The following is a 24162-nucleotide window of genomic DNA, read 5'->3' as shown; positions in this document are numbered from 1 at the left end:
AGCAGCAAACCTGAGCCTTTCAGTCATACAGCTCACATCTATCTGCTTGTTTGTGGTACAAATTTCAGACTCTGGTCAAAAAGCCTAACAAAACAAGTATTCTTCATGTTTTGCATATTTCCCTAATTTAAGATGCCTGATTAGTTCAATAACTTGTTAATCAGCCATCAGTTGAAATTGTGCTTGCAGCAGGCTAAGATCTAAAACATGCAGAGCAGTGTGTCTTCAGGACCAAAGTTGGGAAATGTAACTCTGCTACATATTATGGTACTTAAAAAGCAAGAAAGCTCAATTAAATGTGGCTTGAGTTTAGCAGTCTGACAACTGAAGGGTAAAAACCATCTTGAGTCTTGCTCTAGATGCTCCTCAGCCCTTTGCCTTAAGGGTTGGAAGAGTCTATGCAGCATGGGTGGAGTCCTAGAAAGTTGAGTGGAAGGAAAAAGCTGCACTATCCACAGGGATAACCTCAATCTTGAGAAGATCGCCTTGCAAAGAATTTGCACAAGAAATCTGAGGCTGCAGTAAGAAAATTAAGAGCCTCCACACTGAGACCATTTGTATTATATTTGGAAATTGGAGTCTGAAGGAAGAGTAGAGAAAACCTACAAAGGTTCGCAGCCATTCTGTGTCTTCATAGGTTCCAACAAATCGATTGTTTTTGCTGAGGTTTACTTGAACAATTCTTCCAAATGCATTGGTAACCCCAAGCAGACTGACAGATGCTGAGTTTAAAATAACTAGTGGTTGTTGAATTTCTTTACAACAGGTTTAGGATGTTTTGTAAATCTGAATTTAATCATAGAAAACTTGATTAAACAAGGGAGTATAGCTTTTTCCACAACACCAGGTTTGTTTTGGTTTGCCTTTCCTCCCCTTGATGCATGTAGTTATGATGGTGGTATAAATGACACAAGCATAAATATTTGACTCCATTCATCCTTTGAGGTTGATGCTTTTGAGAGGAAAAAGAGGAGCCTGAAACACATCTTGGTTGGCTTCCCCACTTTATTGTTTTCTTCAAATCTCTCCCATAAAACACATTCAACTTTTTAATGAGACAAACAGTGTTACAGGTCATTTCCATACCGCAGCTCTGACTCCAAGCAGCTGCAGGTAGTCCAGCTGATTCACATCTAGCATATAAAAAGAAATAAACTTACTTTGGAGTATTTCAGTAAAACAGCTAGGATACAGAAGAAGGCACTGGTGATTCAAGCAGCTGCAGTTTAAAGCAAAGCTTAACATCAAACTAGACGCAACTAAAAATAACTAAGGGTTTTCTCCTGAGAGAATCTGATTCTGATCCATAAACCCCAACCTACTTCACCTCCTGCTGTAAGCTATGGTTGCTGTAAAGATGGCTGTCTGGATGTCAGAGAGGATGATCAGGAGAACAAAATGATTCGTTAAATCCAAGCTGGAGCCTCGGTGGTCCCTGGAGAATCAATGATACGTCTTCAGTTTAAAATCAGATATGTACTTCACTCTAATCACTGATTGTAAACTTCTATATTACAGTGGCCTACAAATCCCAGGATGCACGTGCACCGAGAACCTTTATTCCATTTACTTTTACAACTTACTTTGAGGAAGAACTGGGAATGACGACATTTTATGGGTTGCAGTATCAAGTCAGAACATCTACTATATTATCTGGATATGGTCATGAAATATCAACCGTCATTGCAATTATTTCTGGGACAATGTGTTGCCCAGCAAAATTTGTTTTTGCAACAGGCCTATCTGCAATGCCTCATTTGACCACAAGGGACACCCTCTTGTCTCAAAATACTGAAGAATAATTTGAAGAATCTGAAGAATTTATTTGATCACCTTCCTTCATTTATCGCCAAAAATCCAGGTAAAGTTAGAAAAACAGCCAGTTGGTCACAAACAAGCGACCGGTCAGGATGGTTTCAGCGAGTGGTTCACACTCCTTTTCGCTTTATTTCTGGGACTCTTAACTGGAGCACAGCTGAGGTGAAATGTCATTCTCAACTCCCACTTCCAAACTAACATGGTTTTACCCCTCTGGTGCTTTCAATGAGACATGAGAGCCCGTCTCGAAGATGACTGGATCCAGGTGCAGACCGGGAAAACTGCTACAAACAAGGCACAATCTGTTGAGGAATCTTTAGAGCCCATCTTCTTTATGTTCCCAGGAAGTTGTTGTATTTTCACATGTTAGAATTAAAGCTTCCCCAGCTCTGTTAGTAAATGACGACAAACTAAAGCTTACAGTCAACATGGAGTACGGGTGATTGAACTACTTACAAATGTTTTGGAGATGGAGATAAAAAAATAAAATAAAAATGTCAGATTATTTTGGGCATCACAGTGTCCCATTCAGTCTGGAATATGCGGTGGTGAAGTTCAGGGATCCACAAAGGACACTGCAATGTAGCGGACCCCCGCAGTGGTGGGCAGGCCTTCGTGGTAGTGAGTGAGGCGGCCAGGGTGCATGAGGGCCCAGCCTTTCCGGGGGGCCTGGATGGAGCAGTCGTATCGGATGAAGTGGCATCCACCACCCTGCATCCATAAAACAACACTTTACAGCTTTCACTCTAAACACACTGAAGGCTCAGTCATCTTTGAATTCAGGCAAAGCAAAGAACAACAACACAAAACAGCCACTAAAGATACAAAAATGTGTTCTCTTAAAAAAAGCTTTGGCCTGACGCCGGCAGCATGTTTCAAGAGGAAAACGGGGTTTCCATCAGGCCACTGATGGCCATTATCAGTAAGAAATGAAATGTTTCTGACTGGAGTTCGGCTGGAACAGAATCAATTTTTGAATATCGCTTTCCGGTTTGAAAGAAACACTTTTAAAGCTGAAGTTGAGATTTAGAGCCAACATTATATTTTCAATTGCATCTGAAGAATGCAGAAAGCCATCAAAGCTCCACACCTTTTTTTTTTTAAATAAAAATAATTTCTCAATCTGGAAAGACTTTAAAAGCCAATATAATCAGTCACTTACATGTGATTTCATCTGTTTATCTCGTTGTCAGGAGCTACGACTACTGCACCTCCTATCTGTCACATGTGTGATGAGCAGCTTTCGCTGTTGGTTAGCATTATTGCTCCGAAAGCTGTGGGGTGCAGAGCCGAAGGGCCACTGTCTGCTTACCTGGTAGTCAGTGCCGACTTGATTGAGTGCAATGTTTATGGTGAATGTGGAGGCGTCATGATGCGGCCGCAGAGAGGGCTGCTCGTCTGGCTTGTATCTGACCACGAAGGCCAAGTCAAACTGAGCCTGCAAACACAGAGACACGGCAGTCATGCAGACATAAAAACCTAAAACAAAACCAAGAACTGGAGCTTCATTAATTCCATCACATTATTTTGGCACCGCGATGTAATGTTTGTAATCACTGACGTGTTAATGCTGGATTGACTTGTTGCTGAAATTTACTAAAAATAATAGCTAATAAACTTGCCATACATTGCTTCAAGACGGATGCAGAAAATCTCCATGAATTTGTTTAATTTGAAAGCTAGTCTGTAGTTTGGTCACAAGGTGGCGCTGCAGGACAATGCAAAGTGAAAAATCCCAGCCAGTGTCCTGTACTCTTTTAAGGTTGTCTTCATTATTAGTAGATGAAACTATTAACTAGTTTTACTAACCAGTTAATAGTTAGCAACTGCAGAAATATGTTGTGACAAAATACTGCAGTCAGAACATGTCATGTATTCGCTGACAGAAGCTGCTGCAAGAGCTCTGCCCAAGTCATTGTGTCTCTTTTAAAGATGCTAAACACAAAATATTCAGTTCATCTGGAGGCTTTCCAGATTCCTCTTAAACTATCTTAACAAAAAAAAGTCTTTATTTTCATAGTACATTGCAGCAGTAAAGGGTGGCTCAGGAAACAGCCGTTTTGTTTCCATCACTTCAACGATTTCAGTTGAGAGGAGGTAAAAACGGTTAGACCGTATGAAGAAGTAAAACGATACATAGCAAGTACTTCCTGATTAGGAAAACCCCAAAACAGTGTTTTTCAGATGTTGCTTTTCAAGACAAAAGGTATAAGCAAAAATTCTTGGTAATACTTTTGTTGCTTAGTATTCTGCTCTAAAGTAGAGCCTTATTAGTGACAGCACTGAATCATCGGGATTTCTGACACGTTTGTCAGAAATGAGAACAAACACGTGAAAGAGTCTAGAGATATCTTTTCACTTGGATTGGTTTAGCACAGCTATGTGGACGGATGTTTGTCCAACTCAGATCTCAGGATGTCCTACAGGGTAACTACTGAGCATGACCATTTTAATGCCTTACTCTGGTTTCTAGGAAGGAAAAGATGAGGGTGGATCAGGACTTTTGGTCCGACACGCCTCCCAGCTAGCAGAGGATCAATTAGGGTTCAGAGGTCTCACCTTGGTGTAGTAGCCAGGGAACATTTTCTCTGTGATGGGTGCAACAAACTCCAGCAAGAACTTTTGCCATTCCTTTTCAAAGTTGACCTGGTTCATGTGGATGTCGATGGTGGGGACGTTCTCATAGCCCCCCTGGATTCTGGTATCCTAGGAAGTGAACCAATCCAAATATATCAATGAGAGATGGCATGGACCAAGACAACAGAGAAAACACTCATCATTTTGAGCCTCTCTGATGCAGGTTATGCATCGTACAACGTGAAGGACAAACACATCCATGTGTTCGTCATCCATCTGGCTTACCACATTTCCCCCTCCTGACCACTTGCCAAAGTGCTCCATTTCTTCAACAAGATGGTCGCAGGCCACGTCATTGAACAGTGGGAACCAGTAAACATCTGGACACGGCTAGAGAGGACACAGAACCGTTCAACCCCGGGTTAGAGAGTCACTTGAGTTTGGTGTGTTCTCTCTGGAATCTGGGCTTCATGCTGCTTCTCACATTTTCAATCAGCTTATCCTTAATCATGCGGGTGTAATTCTCGTGGATGTAACGCTCCTGCCAGTCCTGAAACGCACAGAGACAGACCACACTCCGATCAGTCCAACACTATCTATCTGTCCATCTGTCCATCCAGTCCGTCCGTCCTTACCAGAGGATTTTCGAAGATCTGCCACAGATCATTGTGAAGATGTTCTGTCTTGTACTTCTCTGTTGACAGAATGCGGCCAAACGTGTGTAAATTGTTGACGTACATGAAGACACCCTGGCAAAAGGACAAGACAGAGTCGCAGGTTTCAGGTTACGGAGAAACTTTTCACAATAACATTTAACAAAACCTTTGAATCAGAGTCCCATTGTGAGTCTCTGCTGTCCTGCAGACCTTGCTGCGAACGTTGTGGCAGAAAGCCATGTCGGGGTCTAAGCTCTCCGAGGTAAACAGTTTGTAGTCCTTCAGCTCTGCCCGCAGCAGGCTCGCCTTCACCAAGTAGATGCTGGAAACATACGGTACATTCCACAAACCCCTGCAAAGGAATTTCGAAACAAACACAAGAATCCGACATCAGGAAGAGACTGTGACAGAAGGCTGCAGATTCTAAAGGAACAAGGCTTTTCTCAAAACCTCAAATAATGCCTGAACTTTGACCCCCAAATCACAGCGGAGTTGAAAGTGAGGCATAATAATGGGTGAGGAGAGAGAAGGAGGAAGTTCAAACCATCTTCTTCAATCAAAATGTGACAGTATCATATCCCGGCTTTCTAACAACACGGCCAGCAAAGGCAAAGGAGAAGGACTAGCAGAGCTTGATGAAGTCATGCAGGACGTGCACTTTGAAATATTGTACCCAGACACTGAATTATTGGCATGTCATAATATCATGAGCAACAGTCTTCAGTCAGAGGCCTCTTTGGATTCCCTTTAAAACTGACTGCTACCAACAATCCCTCCTGCCCACAGAATCGCAACGACTCTCCAGAAATACCTGAATGATGTAAGTCCCCACAGCATAGCATTTCCCTTTGTGATAAATAAAATATTTTTAACTGAACTGAAATATTTTTTATCTGTTTTGTGGGCCAATCCAGAAACCGGTTCCGTTTCGCCTTCCCTCTGATCATGTCTGGATCTACAGCTGGCTTCACCTTTGACCTTCTCTCTCATCACGACTTTTCCCTCCAACATCGTTGTTTTTTTAATCACCACTTCAGGCGTTTCAACTTTTGAACTTCCCAGTGGTTGGACTGATGTAAGTAAACATAATTTCCTATCAAATTATTGATCATCGGTCTACCCAGTAAGACAACATTCAAGTCCTTGGGGGACACCACCAGACTCACACTCTCCGTCCTTGGACGATGTCCACGTAGTCCTCAGATCGGGCGTAGTAGCCGTCCTCGCTGAGAGCCCCCCAGAAATTGCTCCACAGTCGGCCCACTCGAGTTATCATGGGCGCCACGATGGGCCTGCAGGACAAGTTCAGGCATGAGGGCATGATGGTCGGGGACAAGCAGTATATAAACACTTACAAAATCAAATCTAATCTTCAATTTCATTATTTTTTTTAAATGTACTTACAGGTTTTGCTTAATCAAGATTTTCAATGTGTTCTCGTTCTTTAGGACCACCTCAATGTCCAAGTTGAAGAAATAATCGCACTCCTTGTCTTTCCGGCACATGTCACTGCAAGACAAAGCAGAGGAGCTGGGGAGGTTAACCCTTTACAGGTTTTTAACCTTTCAACTACAATAAAGTTTTCTGCATCATCATCTGTAAAATGGAGCAAATGGCTCAGGCGAAGCCAGGACCCCGGATCAGCCAGCATCAGAGCTGCTCTGATTGACTGAGATCACACATCTCACAGCTTGGTTCAGGGGTGTCAAAACATTTTGTCTGGGGTATATGCAGGCCATGTTTTTGTTCAATTTTTCTCTTAACCAATCAACAATAAACTGAGGATTCGCTCTCTTTTCTAAAAGAATTTAGTATTTAAAATCAACAAATAGATTTTTTGTAGCATCAGTGCAGATCCAAAGCTCACTGCATCTTTGCCTCATTAGAGTAAAGATGTTGCGTTTGAATTCATTCAGCCTCAAATGGGAGAGAAACTGAAAAACGTTTATTTACTAAAAAAGATAATAAAAGACTGGAAGTCGTTAAGAAATGTTTTGAACATAAACTGAAACTCACAAGGCCAAGTCACGAGCATCTGCTCCATCCATCTCCTCCTCAGGCCGGATGGATTTTACATCCTGATACAGACTCGCGTGGTTCTGCAGGAAGGAGCTGACCTGCTGCTCATGATGAGGCTCCTGCAAGCACAAACGATTTAATGTGTTTCTTATGGACGTTCGCCTCTGTTCTCTGAGTTCGCGATGTGGCAGCTTTCGAACTGCTGAATGTGGATTTACACCAGGAGTACTGCAATTGTTTCTTCCTGTTAAAAATAGTATTGACACACAAAAATAATAATGTTCTGATTTTCTTCACAGTGGTTTCTTCCACAGAAACACTTTCATGACTGAGAGAGAGTTAGAAATAAAAAGAGAAGCAATGTCCCATGGAGCTGCTGTTCTAGTTCAACCAAGCCAAAAAGCTCTACGGCCGCCTTTCACCCAAACTTCAGAACCTTTCACTACTGAAACATGCTTTCCTGTTAGAGTCTTTAACAACATTAATGAAGCCACTCCTCAGTGAACTAGCTGGTCTACAGGCTGCCATCTGTATCAAAATCTGTCTCTAGGTTCCCTTTTCAGAGTAGTTAGAATCACCAAAATTATTTCTATTTGCTAAATGCCACAATAGAAAGAAATGTAATTATTGATGTCTTGAAAACCACAGGTTTTCTAACTGAGCTTAAACGAGGGATGTATGGCCTGATTCAGACAATGAGGAAAAAGCTGGATCCGCCTAGCATGTGATTCTAAATCCAGGCCTCCGTAGGATAATAACAATAAATTCCACTATGCACTAATTAAAGACTTTCAACTGAAATAAATATAATCAATGTGATATAAATATATCAGGTGTTATTTCTTGAGAAGTGGACATCAGGAGTTACCTGGTTGGAGATGAAGAGCTTCAGTCTGTTCTTCGGGTACTGGAGCTTCAGAAGACGTTCGAAGAAGACAGATACAAATGGTGTTGGCTGCTGAATGAAGATCCCGATCACCACCAGAGGGTACTCACTTTCCTGTGGAAAAACAACAACAGGCTTCGTCTGACCACTGCTTTGCGCAGACTTCATGGAAAACCCGGTTGGAAAAGCCGTGGCTGGTTGAGAACCGAGCTGACCTTCAGGGATGAGAGTGAACGCAGGTTCTCGAGGCAAGCGGTGCAACCGGTCTCAAACGTCCACGAGTTGGGGACGTAGTTACCCAGGTAGTTAATCTGGAGCTGGAAAACAAACGTGTTCCTGTAGGTCACGTCACAGCTGAGGATGCACCGATCCACTTTTTTCAACCCGATACAGATATCTGTTCAGTGTCGGCCGACGCCATTCTGATACAGAAAAACGGTGCTGACTTGACTTAAATTTTCTCTTTTTTTTAAAACAAAAATAAATGTACTTAATTACAAATATACTGGATAAACTCTGCACCAGCACAGCACAATGAAATACACCGATAGCCTCACAAGCATGGTCAAACATATATGTACAACTTTCATTTGTCCAGTCAGTGCAACTAAGAGTACAACAGCGGATGTAATTTAAACAACAAAGAAGCTGAAACTGACAAAAACAGTAGGTTGATCAAACATGTCAAAAATGAAACGCAACAAACCTTTTGCCAAATGGTTCAGAAAGTGCAATTAGTAACTCTAAATGTACTGTAAAATAAATAGCTCAGAGAACAGAGCTTTGAATTTGCTTTAAAAGATTTGCCCATGTGAATCAGGAAAACCCGTCTAGAACGGGGTTTTTTTTTCCAGTACCAAAACCAGAGCATGTATTAACATTGGATCTGTGCATCTCTAGTCGCAACTAAAAAATGAGTTTACAGGCTAAACCTTTTCTGCCAACAAAATGCTGCTCATGTTACTCTGTGTAGCTGCTTTGTAGTTGAAAGTCGTGGTGAAAGTGGTGGAGTCCAGTTTAGCAGCTTCATTCCTTTTCTCGTTCTGCAGTACCTTAGTTGGTCCGTTCCCATGGAGGATGACGGGCAGGGTGTCATACTGTACATTTCTGGCCCGGACTCGACCGTCTTCAAATTTCAGCACCACCTCATCTGGAAAGACAAACATATATAGAACTGACTAGGCACAACATTATGACCGACCTGCAGCTCTGAACAGCTGCACTGTTCAGAGCTGAAGTTCTTCAGCAGTTTGAGCTCATTTGTTGGATCTGAACAAACTCACAGGTATGGTATGTTCGCTGCACATTTAAAGCCAGCAACAGCTAACCAACACAATAAACTACCGTAGAACTATGAAATATAAACATGTTAAAATAACTGCTTAAAATAAACTCAGGCAATATAAATATGTTCAGGCAATAAAAAAATGTTTTTCTATACAGAGATTTAAGGTGGTTCCATGGATTAGTTGGCTCCACCGCTGAAGCTCTGTCTAACAGCAGCTCATTAGTGGACCTTCATGCTCTGACTGGACCTGAAGTTCTGACAAGATGTGTAACAGAATTAAACTGGATCCTGAAATGAACAGAAAGGCGGTGAGTGTAGAAATCAGCACAGGCTTGATAGCGTTTGTTTCTGGTCTAAACGCATTCAGCTGTGACTTGGACAGTTCACAGCTGCCGAGGTGAGACTTTATCAAGACTGGCACACAGAGTGGTGCAGAAATCCTAGCAAGATATGACTAAAGCAGGGAGGTCAAATGCAGATGAGTGTGGATTTTATGGGACTATGTCACATGTGGGGTACCCAAAAGTTCAATCCTGGAGCCAATTCCGTTTAACGTCCACACTCCCACCAGCTCAGGTTATCAGAAGCGAAAAGATTGTTTATCATAACTACGCAGATGATACATGGCTCTACATTACGATGTCACCAGGTCATTCCAACGTCATCCAATCACTGCGTAGAGAAAGTCAATGCATGGAGATGCTATAAATTTCTCTAGCTGAACTGAGACAATATTGAAGTCATTATTTGTGACCCTAAAGAGGAACCATCCAGAGTCGGCACACGGCTTCGGTTATTACAGCTGGAAACTAGCAATCAAGCTCGGAACCTGGGTGCAGAGATGAACTCTGACCTGAACCTTCAGAGACACATAAATACAGTAACAAAGACAGCCTTCTATCACATGAAGAACATTTCCAGGATTAAAGGACCTGTGTCTCAGCAAGATCTCTCAAAAATGTATTTAGCTTCACTTTGTCTGATCTACAAAACTGTTAGATGGAAAACTAATACGTTTGTCAAAAAATATAAATAGTTATCTATTCCAGGAAGGATATTGATGGCTCATATCCTACCAACAGAGCAAGAAATATACCTGGGTGGGCTTTCAATCCTACTGTGAGTGATGTGTGGCCACTAACCTAAATGGTGAAAAGCTGGTTGACGTGTTAAACACTCACCAAGAGCTCCGTGAAGGTTCTGGAACAACCTGCACTTTGTGTCCAGAGTGATGTTTAAGGCCTTCTGAAAATACATTTAGAAACAGTCGAGTGAGTTCAAATTATTAGTTGACTGTTTACATTTCCAGCTTATTCGTGTTTGCACGTAAACGTTTATTTGTGTGTTCTTGTCCTGCATGTTGAAGTGTGGCTGAAAAAGGAAAAGCTTTGCCACCGGCAGCTTTTTAATATGAAACACGTGCAGGACATGGGGAGTCTCATTAGCTGTAGCTGAGTGCTTTGATTAAAGGGGCTTGCTTTTACGTAATTACAGTGACACATATCTTACCCTTCGACCTGGATCTATGTAAACCTTTGTGAAGAAGAGCTGGTCGCTGTCGCTGTCTGCTCCCGTCCAGTTAGCAACCATCTCTCTGATGTTGGGAAGGTAGCCCATGAAACCTGGGAACCAAACAAAGACAACAAAACACCGCCTGACTTCAGACACAACTCGATGGAGGCGTGGGTGCGTGTGGGTGTCAGTTCCACGTCGGCGGTACTAATGAGGGCTTGTAGGCACAGTTTTACAGGCTCCACAGTCAGCAATTCACCAGCCTGTGAAATCTACGAATAGCCATGTCAGCGGCTTCTGTGCACACAGAACGCCACTCGGAGACAGAAAGTTTAAACAGAGAACGCCCAATTGAACATTTTAAAGAGCATTGACACACAGAGAGCGACGGACGACAACGACAGGTTTGCTGCAGCAGCAGACAGCAACAGAAGTTTAACATTTTTCAACTTTTTTGTGTTGCGCCATTGGACCGAGCGTGCAATTTCACACGCACAAATTACGCTGCAGAAGGACATCCATGTGAAACTGTTGGAAAGGAGCATTTCTAAATGAATTCTTAAATCACTTCCTTTATACTGCACATCCAGGAATATTAAATCCCTGAAAACTGAAAACCTTCACACGTTTGGTTTGAGACAATAAAACGTTTTCTCAAACATTTTTTGAAAGCGTCCTGGTTTTTGATATGGGTAGTTCTCCAGAGCAGCATAAAAACAAGGTGGGGCGTCCAAGAATTAGAAAATAAAATATATCTTATCTGCCAGTTGTCCCCTGCACAAGTTTGCTGCTACTTGTATGTGTGTGAAGTGGAGTAAGTTTCTGTTGAGTGATGGGAAACTAGATAGTTTCTTACATTTTAATTGGTTGGAGTGTGGCAAGTGTGCACAACTGTGTGCATATTTATATTTCAAGTTCAGAAACTTAGGCATGATGATTAAACCAGATTAATCACAGTGCCAGTGTGATTAATCTGATTATCTGGTCGATTGACAGCACTTCTTAATTTGTTACATGTAACCAAATCAAGTTTGTCAAACTTAATCTACTGACATTTGCTTAGCACAACGACTAAATAAACTTAATACATTTACTTGGATAAACTGTTGTCTTTTTTTCAGTGTAGCAGATAACACAGTCTGAGAAAATAATCCATGTTTAGTTGATATACAGAACTAAAATATTACTTTTGTCCACCTATCAGAGTTGTTAGCAGTAAGGGCCACGTGATCCGCCCTGGGTGACCCACCTCCTGAACCCAGGAACCTGTTGCCCTCCCTGACATGGGGGTACTTGTCCTCCAGATGTCTGTCTGGCCAGATGAGGCTCTCTGAGGAGAACACCACCTTGTGTTTGGTCTGCTGGAACTTCCTGAGAAGCTCTTTAGGACCCGAGGCAAAAACCACGTCGTAGCTGTGCCAACAAGGGAGAGAAAAAAGGAAAGATTGAAAGTTCAAGTGTGGCTCCGCTGTGTGAAAAAATAAAAATAAAAATGGCTGAGAAGAGCGCTATAAATGTGAGGAGTTAAAGTGAATGTGGTCAAATGGACCTACTGGCTATAACACATCCTAAAGACGTAGGGTCAAAACGTACAGAAAACGATGACCATCGTAATGGCATTAAATGTGAGAGTCAGTCCCACCTGTCGATGAAAAGGATGACCTGGTCCTCGGACTTTAACTCCACCACAGCGTCTTTCAGCAGGCGAACCTTCTGACCTCCTCCTGGAGCCGACATGTAATCACCTCCCCTCCACTTCTCGCCTTGGCCGAGGACCTGGAAAAACAACACAAAACAGTTACAATTAGGGTTTTATTTTCACCTTCACCTAAAGAAATGGAGAAGCTGTGACTTACTTTTACAGTGTAGTTGAAGTGCTTGGCCGACCTCAGGAAACGCCTGAAGCCATCAGTCTCTTTGGTTGCAACAGTCAAAACTAAGAGTTTATCTGGGCGAAAAAATTATGAGATGGAAGAGCGGTCAAATGGTTTGCTTCATGTCCCGCAACACAGATATTTTAGATTCTAGAAAAAAAGTGCCCGTAAACACATAAACTTGTTTGTTTCAACTTTGAAATGTTGCTTGGCTGTAAATTATAGGTTGTCCTTCACAGAATAACGGGTCTGTTCACGACAGACAAAGTAAGAAACTGGAGCTAAATGACTCTGGGCACGAGTCATTTCTTTGGCAGAGAACCAGAGGGAAACACGAACCGAACTTACAGGAAAAAAGCAATGAAGTCTTGAATTGTTTTCATGTCAGCACAAAAAAAAATACAAAATACAAAAATGCCTAGATTCTCCATGTGCTTGTCTTCCAGTGTGTTCTGATCTAGATAGACATCACTTCCTGTGTGAATAAGTGTGTAAAGCGTGTAATCTGTTTTCCAGAGCTGTGTACTCTGGGCTGCAAGAAGCTGTATGTGTCAACTACTTTTGCTGGAAATAATACTTTTGCAAAGACAGTTTGTCTCTTCACTGTTTAAAACTCGTGTTAAAAATTCTTAAAAAAAAGTCTTTTTATTCCAGTATCATTTGCTTCTAAATAATAATAATAATAATAATAATAATAATAATAATAATAAAGAAATGTGTTATGTCTGGAGAAAGATCGCTGGAGCACATAAGTGACGAATGTTTGCAATGTAACTGTAATATCTGAACATGCATGTCTCTCTTCAGTTGGCTGAGGACTGTTTCTGCACAGCTCCAGGTTCTGACAATATGCGACCTGAGCTCCACTAAACGTTGCGGGTGTTTGATGACGTAGAGAAGAAGCTGCGGGAGCCGCGGGCTCTTCCACCGGATCCCTCGGTCCTCCGCGGGATTCCGTCCACGTCAGCGACGTGGAAGAGCGAAGAAGTTGGCCTCTGCCTGGATCATTTCTGTCGGGGAGCGTCTGCCATTCACAGCTTAAAATACATAACGGAAACTGGACCGGATTGGCAAATACTTGTACAACTGTGTTTTGTAAAAACAATGGAATAAAACAACTTCCTCCATTCTGTTGTAATTAATGATGGGTTTGACAAGTTCAGCAGGACACAATGCTTAATGCTAAGTCCTCAAAACAGGGCAACTCTCGTTTTTTTTTAACAAATAAATTATTTACAAATATTTGATTTTGCAGTCAATGTACACTAGGTCAGTAATGTTTAATTAAGCCCGTCAAGGTTGAATCAGTTCAATAGTTCTTTATTATTAGGTGTGAATCAGAAGTGAACTTCAGGACTGAGTTCTGAGCTGAAAGCAACTAATATATATACATATATATAGCTAGGCTATTTATTTTTATTTATAAATTGAAAACCGTCACGACTGAAGTACATTTATCTAACCGACCCGAGTCTACTGGAACGTTCTCTAGGCGAACCGATACAACCGGTTCGCTCACACCGAGCGAGTTGAACTTCACCCCGGTAAGGGGAGCTGGACAGCGCGCCGACAGACCGAGAGCAGCCGAGAGCGGTCTGAGCGACACGACCCGGCGGGGATGGGAGCGTGGGCTCCGGCGGACGGCTCCAACTTACCCTCCGGGATACGCGGGTCTTCACAGCTCGCCAGCGAGGAAAGCGCACATAAACACACCCAGGAAAGGATGGGGAAACGCGAGACTTCCATGTCGACCGGAGTTCACAAAAATATGCGGCGGAATCCCAAAGTGCGCGGAGGTTTCCTGTGTGCAGCCTGGTCCCGGACCGAGAGCCTCGCTGACTGACTGTACGCCCTGGACGAGTCTCGCAGCCCCGCGGGCCTCTTTCCACCACTCCGCTCTTCGTGTCTGTGCAACCAGCGGCACCTTCACATCCGTGAAATAATATTATAAGAGTCTCGTTGTTGTGGCGTTTTTGAACTGAAACACTTCTAGGCCATGGTGTGAATGGACCACCCTCTCCAGGAGTGGGTGGGATAAAAAGTTTGGGGAAAGGAGGACATGATCCTCCTGTCTGGAGGACATGATTCCTTGCACGTAGACTTTCCCCACTTTCCTACAGGCTGAGTGAATGCCCCATTGTTATAATGCTGGGGCAGAGTTTGCTGAGAAAATTGGTATTGAATTACAAGAAAACGACCTAATTTTCTCATTGACTACTTTTGCTCATTTACCTTGACACTAACACACTAGTATGTTACTTTTTTGTACTAACATACTTAGTACAAATTAATGTAGCCTACTTAGTATGTTACATTTTAACATACTGGAGCATACTTTAAGTCAGACTGAACATGAGTATATGTGACATATACTGTATGTGACACATATCCAGTTACATATACTTCAAATTCACTTAGGAAGAATTAACTTTGACGTGTGACATTTTGGAACAACAAATTTTGTGCTTAGTGTGCTTTCATAGTATTTAAATTGTATGAAAGTACAATTTAAAGTCTACTAAGTGAACTTCAACATACTTTTTTGACAACTTAAGATGAACTTAGTATATTGCTTTTTATGTCATAAAAACGTGCTTGATTAGTATATTTTGAGGTTTGGGAAATGATTCAAATCTTTGTTTTTGAGTAATACATTTGAAGAAATTCAATATAAGATAACAGACAGACAACATACGACTCCATATTTTCTTAAGAAAAATAAATTCCTATCGATATCACAATTGTGTCCCAAATGTAGGACAAGGATTTGAACTTCTTTTTTGAGGGAAAATCTTTTTAAGTAGGAATACAAATAAATTAGATATTAGGGAATTGTTTCAGAGATCATCCGGGGATGTAGTTTTTAGCAGTGCTTTTAGTTTTCTAAAAATAACAGGTATTATGGGGAGATTGTAATAGTTGTTTCATATGCCAATCTGGAAGGTGGCGGTAATGCACTTATATGCACCAAACGCCATAAAAACAGAAAAGACGAAGAAGAAGTAGTAGTAGTAGTTGTAGTAGTAGAAGAAGAAGAAGAAACTACCGGAAGTGTCAGCCGTTGGAGTGCACTACAACGTCAGGTGATTTCTTTTCGGGTTGACTAACTAACGCAACTAAAATATATTGGACGTGATATTTTGATGAGCTTCATGCTTACTTGGCGAAGAATGTAAGAGTTAAAAATATGTGAGAAAGAAATGTTCCCCTGAGTTGGTTCTCAGCGCGAGCTACTTAGCTAAGCTATCCTCCCCGGTGGAGCCTGACAACTAAACTGAATGGAACACTTTCAGTTTACCTTCAGCGGAGGAAACTGAACCTTAAAGTTAATGCGGCTTCTTGAACTCCTCTCTGTCTGTCGGAACTTGATCTAACGGCATAAATGCAGCTTCCTGAACAGAACCTGAAACCTGAAATGAATGCAAGACTTTAAAGTGACCCTCAAGCTCTCGGAGTGTCTTGTTGACACGCAGACTCGCATCTGGGGACTTCCGTCGTTTGAACAGAAAATGTGGCTGCAGCAGAGACTGAAGGGGCTTCCGGGCTTGTTGTCGAGTAGCTGGGCGCGAAGGGTCCTCATCGGACTGCTCATCTTCCTCATCTTCTACTGGTACCTGGGGGCAGAGCGCAGGTGGACATTCCTGGGCGGTTCGGCTGTGCCCGGCGGCGCGGCGGGGGAGTGCCTCCAGAGTGAGATCCACAAGTGGAAGTCCATAGCGGATCGAGGAGAGGGGATCTACAGCACCAAGTCTGAGCCGCTGGACACGCCTTTCGTGACGGGGAACGGCCATATTCTCATCGACGTGGACGCCAACAAGTTGTGGGTGGCTTCGTCTTCACAGCCGGGCTCAGCCCCGGTTCACCAGACCGAACACTCTCCGAGGGTCAACGTCCACCTTGTGGGGAGACGGGCCGAGGCTGACGCTACCTTGCTGGGGTACCGGAAGGGAGCAGTGCTCTCGGTCCGGTGCGCCTCGCCGGCCGCGGTGCAGTCCGCCCGGGACTGCGTGTCCATCCGAGAGGAGTTCATCGCCCACCGGAGCCGACCCAACGTGTACCTGCAACGAATCCACATCAACAACCCTTCAGATCGGGTCGCTAACGTGGACATCTCACCCGCCAGCCCAGGATCGAGGAGCAGGTTTTCCTCCAGCGTGGACACGCTCGATGACAGGGAGGTGGAGCTGTCCTCCGGGACGGTGCAGGTGGAGAACAGCCAGGTCGTACTGGTGGTGGTGGTCACCAGAAAGCTGAAGAACAGGATCCAGGTCGCTGCAAAATCCGAGTACTCGGACAACATCCTGTCGGTGGTTTGGACCTCAGAGCCCATCGAATCCTCAAAGCTGGAGGCGACATTCAGCAGCCTCAGAGATGGCGCCAAGAAGGAGATGGAGGAGCTTCTGAGGGCTGACGTGAAGGAACTGGTTCAGAAACACCAGCAGGCCTGGATGGACCTCTTTAGCTCAGGTAAGAAGCTCACCGACTCTGTTTTTACCGTTTTGAGTCAAACATCATCAAGATTTGTGCTAAACTGTCAGCCCATCACTCAATCCTTCATGCCTTCCTGAAGTTCTTAAAGGAGCTCATGTTATGTATATTCTAGACACATGGTGCTATTTTATAGCACAGTCAAGTAGACCTGCACCGGTTACAGTTTTCTGGCTGATCACTGATCTTTACAAAGCCTGACCTGCCACACAAATGTGTTTGTCTGAAATGTTGCTATATATAGAAAGAAAGTCCTGGAGTTGGCAACTGTGGGGTGGCAATTCTTAACTGCAGACATGCAGACGTGACCTGGAGTGTGGGTCTGTCAGGCAAGCCTGTGTCACAGCAGAACAACAGAGGACAGTGGTCAATATTTTCTTTCAGACCTTTGCTCAGGTAGATAAAACAGGTGGATAAGATCATCTTCACATTTAAGTATAGTCTGATCTCTGAAAATTAAGGCCAGTTCATCAGTGCAGTCCTCCGGGCTTCCCCCAGAGAACTTGCTAAGCTCAGTCCACCAGCAGCTCATTGTGTTTTTTGTATTGAAAAATGTTACCTTGTAAAACATGACTGGTTAACTAAAGACATTGTGGACAATACTTAAAAACACAACTATATTTTAAACTATAGGTTTAAAATCAACAAACAAACAAAAAAACCAAACAATGCTAGTAAACCAAAAAATTTTTTGTACATCTTTTAAATCTCAAAGTAATGAGCCTGAGAAACAAAAACACGATGTAAGGCTGATCACAAAATTTGAGCAGACCCAAGGCAGCTGCTGAAACACAATAAATGTGAAATTGTGTTTTGTTTTTTGATTTTTTTTTTTTTTTACATAAGCAGAATATTGACAAATATTTGCACACATTTGGAACAGAAACCCAGCTGCTTACCCGGTGAAATTCTGTTTGTTGAATTCAGGTATCGAAATGAGAAAGATCACAGACTCCCACACGCCATCCAGCCGCACTGTGAACAACACCCTCTACTACATCCTGTCCTCCTCCACGGCGCCTCTGCTCGACCAGCGGCCGAGCGCGGAGGAGCGTGCGCGCCTCGTATCCAGCCTCAACTACGCTGACCACTGCTTCAGCGGCCACGCCACCATGCATGCCGAGAACCTGTGGCCCGAGCGTGTGAGCAGCACGGCTCAGATCCTGCAGCTGGTCACGCTGTGGACCCTAACCCTGCAAAAGAGGGGCTGCAAGGTGCTGGTTGCCGCCGGCGCCCACGGGGCCATGCAGGGCATGGTGCTCAGCTTTGGCGGCCTCCAGTTCACAGAGAACCACCTACAGTTCCAGGCCGACCCGGATGTGCTGCACAACAGCTACGCCCTGCGGGGGATCCACTACAACCAGGACCTGATCAACCTGGCTGTGTTGCTGGACGGTGAGGGGAAGCCCTTCCTGCACCTGTCGGTGCGGCAGCAGGAAGCGGCAGTCAAGCTGTACGCCTGCGAGGCCGGCTGCCTCAATGAGCCCGTCGAGCTCACATCTGAGGTCAAAGGCCACACGTTCCCCGTCATGGTGACCCAGCCCATCACGCCGCTGCTCTACATCTCCACCGACCTGCGCCACCTGCAGGACCTGCGCCACACGCTGCACCTCAAGGCCATTCTGGCTCACGAGGAGCACATGGCGAACAGATACCCCGGCCTGCCCTTTCTGTTCTGGTTCAGTGTGGCGTCGCTCATCACCCTGTTCCACCTCTTCCTGTTTAAGCTCATCTACAACGAGTACTGTGGCCCCGGCGCCAAGCCTCTCTTCAGGAGTAAGGTATAAACGGCGCTGACAAAAGCCAGCTTCACTCTGATCTGCTCTCTTGTTTGTGTTCAGCGTGTCTTCTCTCTGCTCACTTTCTCTTTGGGGCTCTTGGTCTGAAATGAGTTTCTGTGAGTGAACACCAGAGTGGGCCGCCATAGCCTTAAACACTTTCCTTTTTCCCCCTCTGTTGAGAGATGATTGGTCAGCGTTGGTTCTGGGTGGAAGGACTTGGTGCTCTGCAGCTGCAAACAATGAAACGATCCAAGCTGAATCCTTTTTGTAAGATGGGCGGCATGTCTGGCTTCCAGCATCTCGTTGGCACACTTCCTGCTCTCTTCACGTCCGCCGTGGATTGGAATGAAACGTTGGTCGCTGTGGAAGGACAACAAGCACAAGAAATCTTTTCCTTTGTCAATATTTTGTTCTTCATCTCTGCCCGTTTGAGTTTGTTGGAAGAGGTGTTCCATTTTTATGAAAATTATCATCTGATGGTTTTTCAAAGTAAATAAGAACATCCAGAAGTCCTGGTCAACCCCAATTTTTCAGTTTTTTTTCTTCCCAGCAATCAGACGTTCTTGTAAAGTGTTAAAGAGCTCCCCATTTGTAGTTCTCCAGACTTTCTGAAGCAACGTGTCAGAGGGAGGTTTTTCTTTTCTTAGAACTCCTAGCTCTAATTTTTACGTCCCCGGAGTTTAGGATATTCCGACATGTTGAACAACTGGCTGAAAATGTTGGAAAACAGCAGTAAAGTTACCAGAGAAGCTTTAGAACTATTGATCCAGACAAGTTCAGAAGATTACTAGAACTTCTGAGTGCTTGGATGGGCCGGATCAGAATCCTCCATTGCTGCAGATCTGTCCTTGAAACTTGTAGCCTCATGTTGAAGAGCAGCCCAATGATTCACAAATGGTGTAATGTAGTCAGTAGGAGGCGCTGTGGGCTAGATGACAAGTGATGGTGATAAAACCAGAGAAATAAAATGACACCAGACCAAGTTGGGGTTCGGTTATCATCTTTAACTGGGCTGATTGGTTCCGATCTCTGTGCCAGAATCAGATGATCAGTTCTATAATCCAGTATGGAGTCCAACTCCGGTCAGTCCCGTTCAAGTCTTCGTGAAAAGTACAAATTTAATTCACACAACCAAACACCTAAGACCTTGTTGGTACCAAGGAGTGTTGGGGCCAGAGTGAAAGATTGTTTTCAATGTATTTATTTAATTATAACAAAGTTATAATATTAGTATTATAAAGATGCAACATTACCAGATGAAAGTTTAAAAATAAAAGTTGCTTTAACGAGAAAAAAAGCTTTGGTAACTATTAGGATCTAACGTGACCAGCTCAGCAAGTCCCTGATTCTTTCTTTGAAATATTCTCTGTTTGCAGAAATGTTTCAAAATCTTGCTGCTCAAATTAATTTAACTCTAATGTGGTAAAAGATTAGGTATGCCTTTATTTGTTAAATCAATACTAAAGTATAACTTTACAAGTTGCTTAACATTTCCCGTTTTATTTTGTGATTATTTTTTGTGGAGAAATTCTCATAAAATGACCAATTGATTCTCCAACTATACAACCATATTCTGGTAATATTATTACTTTATTCTTGTATTGTCGTGACTTTATTGTCATATGGCTTTTTGTAATACGAGATTCTTGAAGTGAAAAAGCGTTCTTGGCTTGGCCCTAATACTTCATTATACCACATGTAATGTGAAATTCATTATCATTATTACAGTTCAATAGTTTTTCAAGAACTATATTGATTGTCTTAATGCAGACAAATTCGTTTGTTCCACACCTCTAATCGAGACACAAATGCCACAACACACACACACACACACACACCATTGATGCTCAGTGTGATCAGTGAGCTACTCTGAGTGTAACTCCTTGCGGTCTGATGAGTTGGTATGGTGACGCTGCGATCAGGGATCAGAGCCTGGTGCTCAGGAAGTCACCTGGAGGAACATCCTCAGAGAGGATTCTGGGATTCATCAGGAAGCAGGGTGAGGTCGGCATGACGGAGCCCTTCACAGCTTTTTGTTTCCTCCCTGAGGAGGGCCGAGGCCTGCAGAGACGCCTCTGGCTCGGTTCGGGTGTCAGTTGCTGTTTCCAGCTGTGGTGCCCAGCAGCTGGGTGGACCTGCCGCACTCTTGAGACGGGCAGAACTCTGAATGCATGAACTGCTCTGTCTCTGCTTGGACTCTTTCTGATTTTTTTTTTTCCTGCCTTTTTCATAATGTTTTATATTGAATCACATGGTTAAATTAACAACAAACCTGTGGCTTTGGTTCTTCACTGCTCACACTTCTTCCTCCTCCTGCTCTTCTGCCATTCTCCTCCTCTTCTGTGTCTAGTCAGGGGTGGGGGCAGACAGTTTACGCCATGCCTCACCTGTTCTAACACTCCGCTCTGACTCCACCAGGTCTCCAGCAAAAGGGAAGACGACTGCCGCGACTCCTCTGAGGTCGCTTAAGCGTAGCTTCAGCGCAGGTTTGCTGTTGTTGTGGACATATTGACATGGTGGGTGGGTTGTTTGCTGTTTGTTCTGATCCTAAAATCTCTGACCTCCAACTCAGCTGCTGTGTTTTATGGAAAATAACATCCAACATGGCAGAATATTGCCCAGAAATCAGCTGGGAAACCAAACCACAGGGCTGGAATTAGCAATAGCATTCACAAAAATATTTAATTACTCTTCATGAGTACGTATACTGAAATTGTGCTTTAAAAAGAAATCCCAAGTTGTAAGTTAGAACTGAATATGAACCAATCAGGACTGAACCAGTCCTGATTGGTTCAGACATGGTGGTGTGAGCCACCAGGTCAAACAGGAAGAGCTGAATCTATTCAGGTCATCCAGTGGAAACCAGCAGTTTCAGCCTTCTGTTTATCTGTCACACATTTCATTAGAACTTGTACAACTATTAAAGGATGCAAAGTTTTTCCTTTCACCATTTACTTCTTTAAACCTGGCTTCCGTGTGTTAAGCAGGCATGTTTTCTGATGGCGTTGTGCAGAAAAAAATATTTAAAAACCAGGTTATCTATCTGGTTTTAATATAACAAAATAAATATTTGAGTAAATAGTTTGATGCTGGTGGTAACAAAGTGCCTAAATATAATTTTAAATTAATTTTTTGTCAAGTTGGTATATGTTATCGATTTTTTTGTGTGTGTGTGTGTGTAAAGCACTGCAGACACAACAAAAGGACTGTTAATTAAAGGTAGGGAGGGCTGGATCATCCATGCCTGTATGGAGGATTAAAAAAGTACAAAATTAACACATTAAGTTGTAATAAATTCTTAATCAGATGTTTAAATATGCCATTGAATATTTTAAATACACACTTGGAATATCAGTTAATCAGATGTATATTTATTTATTTCACGGTTCCTATTTCTGAGGCATGACAATGAAATAGTCTGTGAAAGTTAACTCCACTAGTTTGAATCGATGTTTGGCATTCGAGCAATTCTTCGACTTTATCCGCCACATAGTCTGGATGATCATCTGCTAATTGTATAATCTCTCCAACTCGCAGAAAAGCTCCTGAAAGTCCTCCATTAGAAAGGCGGCCATGATTTTCTATATTAACACCTTTCTAAAACGAATGGCCTGAGTCATTCCTTGCCAAAAATTACTTTTGTCAAAAAGTGATTTTCTTTTAGAAAGGCTATGATATGCTAAGTCAGTTGGTGACTTGTGATAAATGAACAGTGTTAATGTCGTTCTGCATTGGGGTCATTGCAAACATTGACCCCAGTAAAGGAGTTGTCTATCCAGCTACTAGGAAAATAGTTTATTTCCATCTCTGTAACAAAGTTTTATTTTTTTAAAACAAGCTTCAAGTCAAAGTTTGTATTTCTGGCTGCAAAACAACCCAGTTGTAGATTTGTCCACCTTATGACAACTTTTTCCATCCAAAACAGTTTGATGCTTCATTTAACAATATCATCCAACCTAGAAGATTTCCCCAGAGAGAGAAAAAGTGAAAATCTGGCTCTGACGGAGAAAATGTGACTGTGGTGAGTTCTAGACGAATTGTGGCTACAGTTCTGTGACTGACTGAAACATGGGGTGTAGCGACAGCTTCAAGCAGGATGCAGAATCGCAGGCAAGACTGTTTGAGTTGGTGAACGCAGCTCCTTCCTCTGGTTGACTGGCAGCCACTATGTTTAGCTTCTCATGTGAACAAAGTCCATCCTCTGGTGGCTCGTTAGCTCATATTTAGCCTCTTCCATCAGTTTTTTTTTTCCTTTTAAACTGAAGCATCTAACCTTTCTCCAGTTCACCATCTTTACTTCTCATTTTCAGTATTTCTCCTAACATCTAACCATTATCAGCTTTGACGAGTCATGTTCTGCCTGGTTTTTCAACCTTTACTCGAGCTCTGGAGGTTTCTGTGAAAGTGTCGCTCTGGTCTTCCTGACCCTTGACCCCTACTCTGGATTTATCCCCAGCATCAGACTCACTTGGGAACTGGACCCTGATGGACAGCTTCCTCGCTGTATTTGGGAAATAGATTATTCTGGGAATGCAGGGTGTATTGAATCTTCTTTGGGCTTTTCCACCCTTCCAGACAGAACATTAAAACTGATTCCTCTGTTCACACATGGAAGTTCCACTTGGCCCTTTTGCCTCGGTTTTCACTTACCAGGTGAATTATTTTTGTTCCGTTTCTCTTTATGGGTCTGTTTTTTTTTTTATTTTATTTCTTCTTTAATGTGAACTACTGAGTATGTCTGAATGAAGAAATAAGTTAATTTATTGAACATTTGCAATAATCCCAATGCTTTGTACTTGAAGTCTTTGTGCTTAAAAGTTTGATTTGAGTTTATTTTGGGGAGAATAAATCACTTATTAAAATGTTGCTTTGTGTTGTCACTTTCTTAAAGACTCTTTAGCACAAAGTTTAATCTTCTAACGGGAATTCTTAGACAAAAAAAGTTAAAGGTAAAATGTTCAGAATGCAAAAAGAAGCAGCAGGAGGAGTCTGTGAAAACTGAGTCATTTAGGTTCAAAAAGCTCCTAAACCAGGCTTATTTTCTGTCAAATTGTTCTCTTTGGTATTTCTGATAGATTCAGCTACAAAAATCTGAGTTATTTATTTTTTTGGCAAAGGGGGAAAAAAATCTGCCAGCAGAACCAGTACTTAAGTAATTATTCATTTAAGGGCTTTTATATCTTGCTGAAGAGTTAATTTAGTTTTATTTGAAATGTACCAAGAGAAGTATCCGCAGAGTTCCTGTAGGTCTTCAAACTCCAAA

The 24162-nt window shown here is 42.8% G+C and overlaps 2 protein-coding genes across 2 annotated transcripts; one reads left to right on the top strand and one right to left on the bottom strand.

The window, feature by feature from the left end:
• Nucleotides 1-987: 987 nt before the first annotated feature.
• On the bottom strand, nt 988-14690 carry plod1a (procollagen-lysine, 2-oxoglutarate 5-dioxygenase 1a). Its single transcript, XM_055048617.1, has 19 exons — nt 14286-14690; nt 12613-12704; nt 12399-12532; nt 12006-12169; nt 10754-10866; nt 10426-10489; nt 9009-9106; nt 8172-8273; nt 7939-8070; nt 7068-7189; nt 6456-6560; nt 6218-6343; nt 5262-5403; nt 5031-5144; nt 4880-4945; nt 4681-4785; nt 4378-4524; nt 3131-3256; nt 988-2529 (listed from the first exon to the last, which is right to left on the bottom strand). The coding sequence occupies exons 1-19, from the start codon at nt 14374-14376 to the stop codon at nt 2374-2376; spliced, it is 2199 nt and encodes a 732-aa protein (XP_054904592.1). The 5' UTR covers nt 14377-14690; the 3' UTR covers nt 988-2373.
• A 974-nt stretch (nt 14691-15664) lies between these two features.
• kiaa2013 (KIAA2013 ortholog) lies at nt 15665-23765 on the top strand. The gene is made up of 3 exons (XM_055048539.1): nt 15665-17097; nt 18046-18899; nt 21318-23765. Exons 1-3 carry the CDS (start codon nt 16050-16052, stop codon nt 21366-21368), a joined length of 1953 nt encoding a protein of 650 aa, XP_054904514.1. The 5' UTR covers nt 15665-16049; the 3' UTR covers nt 21369-23765.
• Nucleotides 23766-24162: the final 397 nt, after the last annotated feature.

Source organism: Poeciliopsis prolifica, unplaced genomic scaffold, assembly GCF_027474105.1.
Source record: "Poeciliopsis prolifica strain line A6 unplaced genomic scaffold, Auburn_PproV2 SCAFFOLD027, whole genome shotgun sequence".
In the NCBI taxonomy this organism is placed as follows: domain Eukaryota; kingdom Metazoa; phylum Chordata; class Actinopteri; order Cyprinodontiformes; family Poeciliidae; genus Poeciliopsis; species Poeciliopsis prolifica.
Note: the sequence above shows the minus strand (reverse complement) of the source record. Positions and strands in the feature narration are given on the sequence as shown.

Bases quoted from the DNA above. Each gene is read 5' to 3' on its own strand.
- plod1a (XM_055048617.1), bottom strand. From the start codon at position 14,376: ATGGAAGTCTCGCGTTTCCCCATCCTTTCCTGGGTGTGTTTATGTGCG. The intron at 3,257-4,377 runs GTGAGACCTCTG...CTGTGTTTGCAG, and splicing joins TCCCTGGCTACTACACCAAG to GCTCAGTTTGACTTGGCCTT. The intron at 2,530-3,130 runs GTAAGCAGACAG...TTATGGATGCAG, and splicing joins AAGTCGGCACTGACTACCAG to GGTGGTGGATGCCACTTCAT.
- kiaa2013 (XM_055048539.1), top strand. From the start codon at position 16,050: ATGCAAGACTTTAAAGTGACCCTCAAGCTCTCGGAGTGTCTTGTTGAC. The intron at 17,098-18,045 runs GTAAGAAGCTCA...TGTTGAATTCAG, and splicing joins GATGGACCTCTTTAGCTCAG to GTATCGAAATGAGAAAGATC. The intron at 18,900-21,317 runs GTATAAACGGCG...TGACTCCACCAG, and splicing joins AGCCTCTCTTCAGGAGTAAG to GTCTCCAGCAAAAGGGAAGA.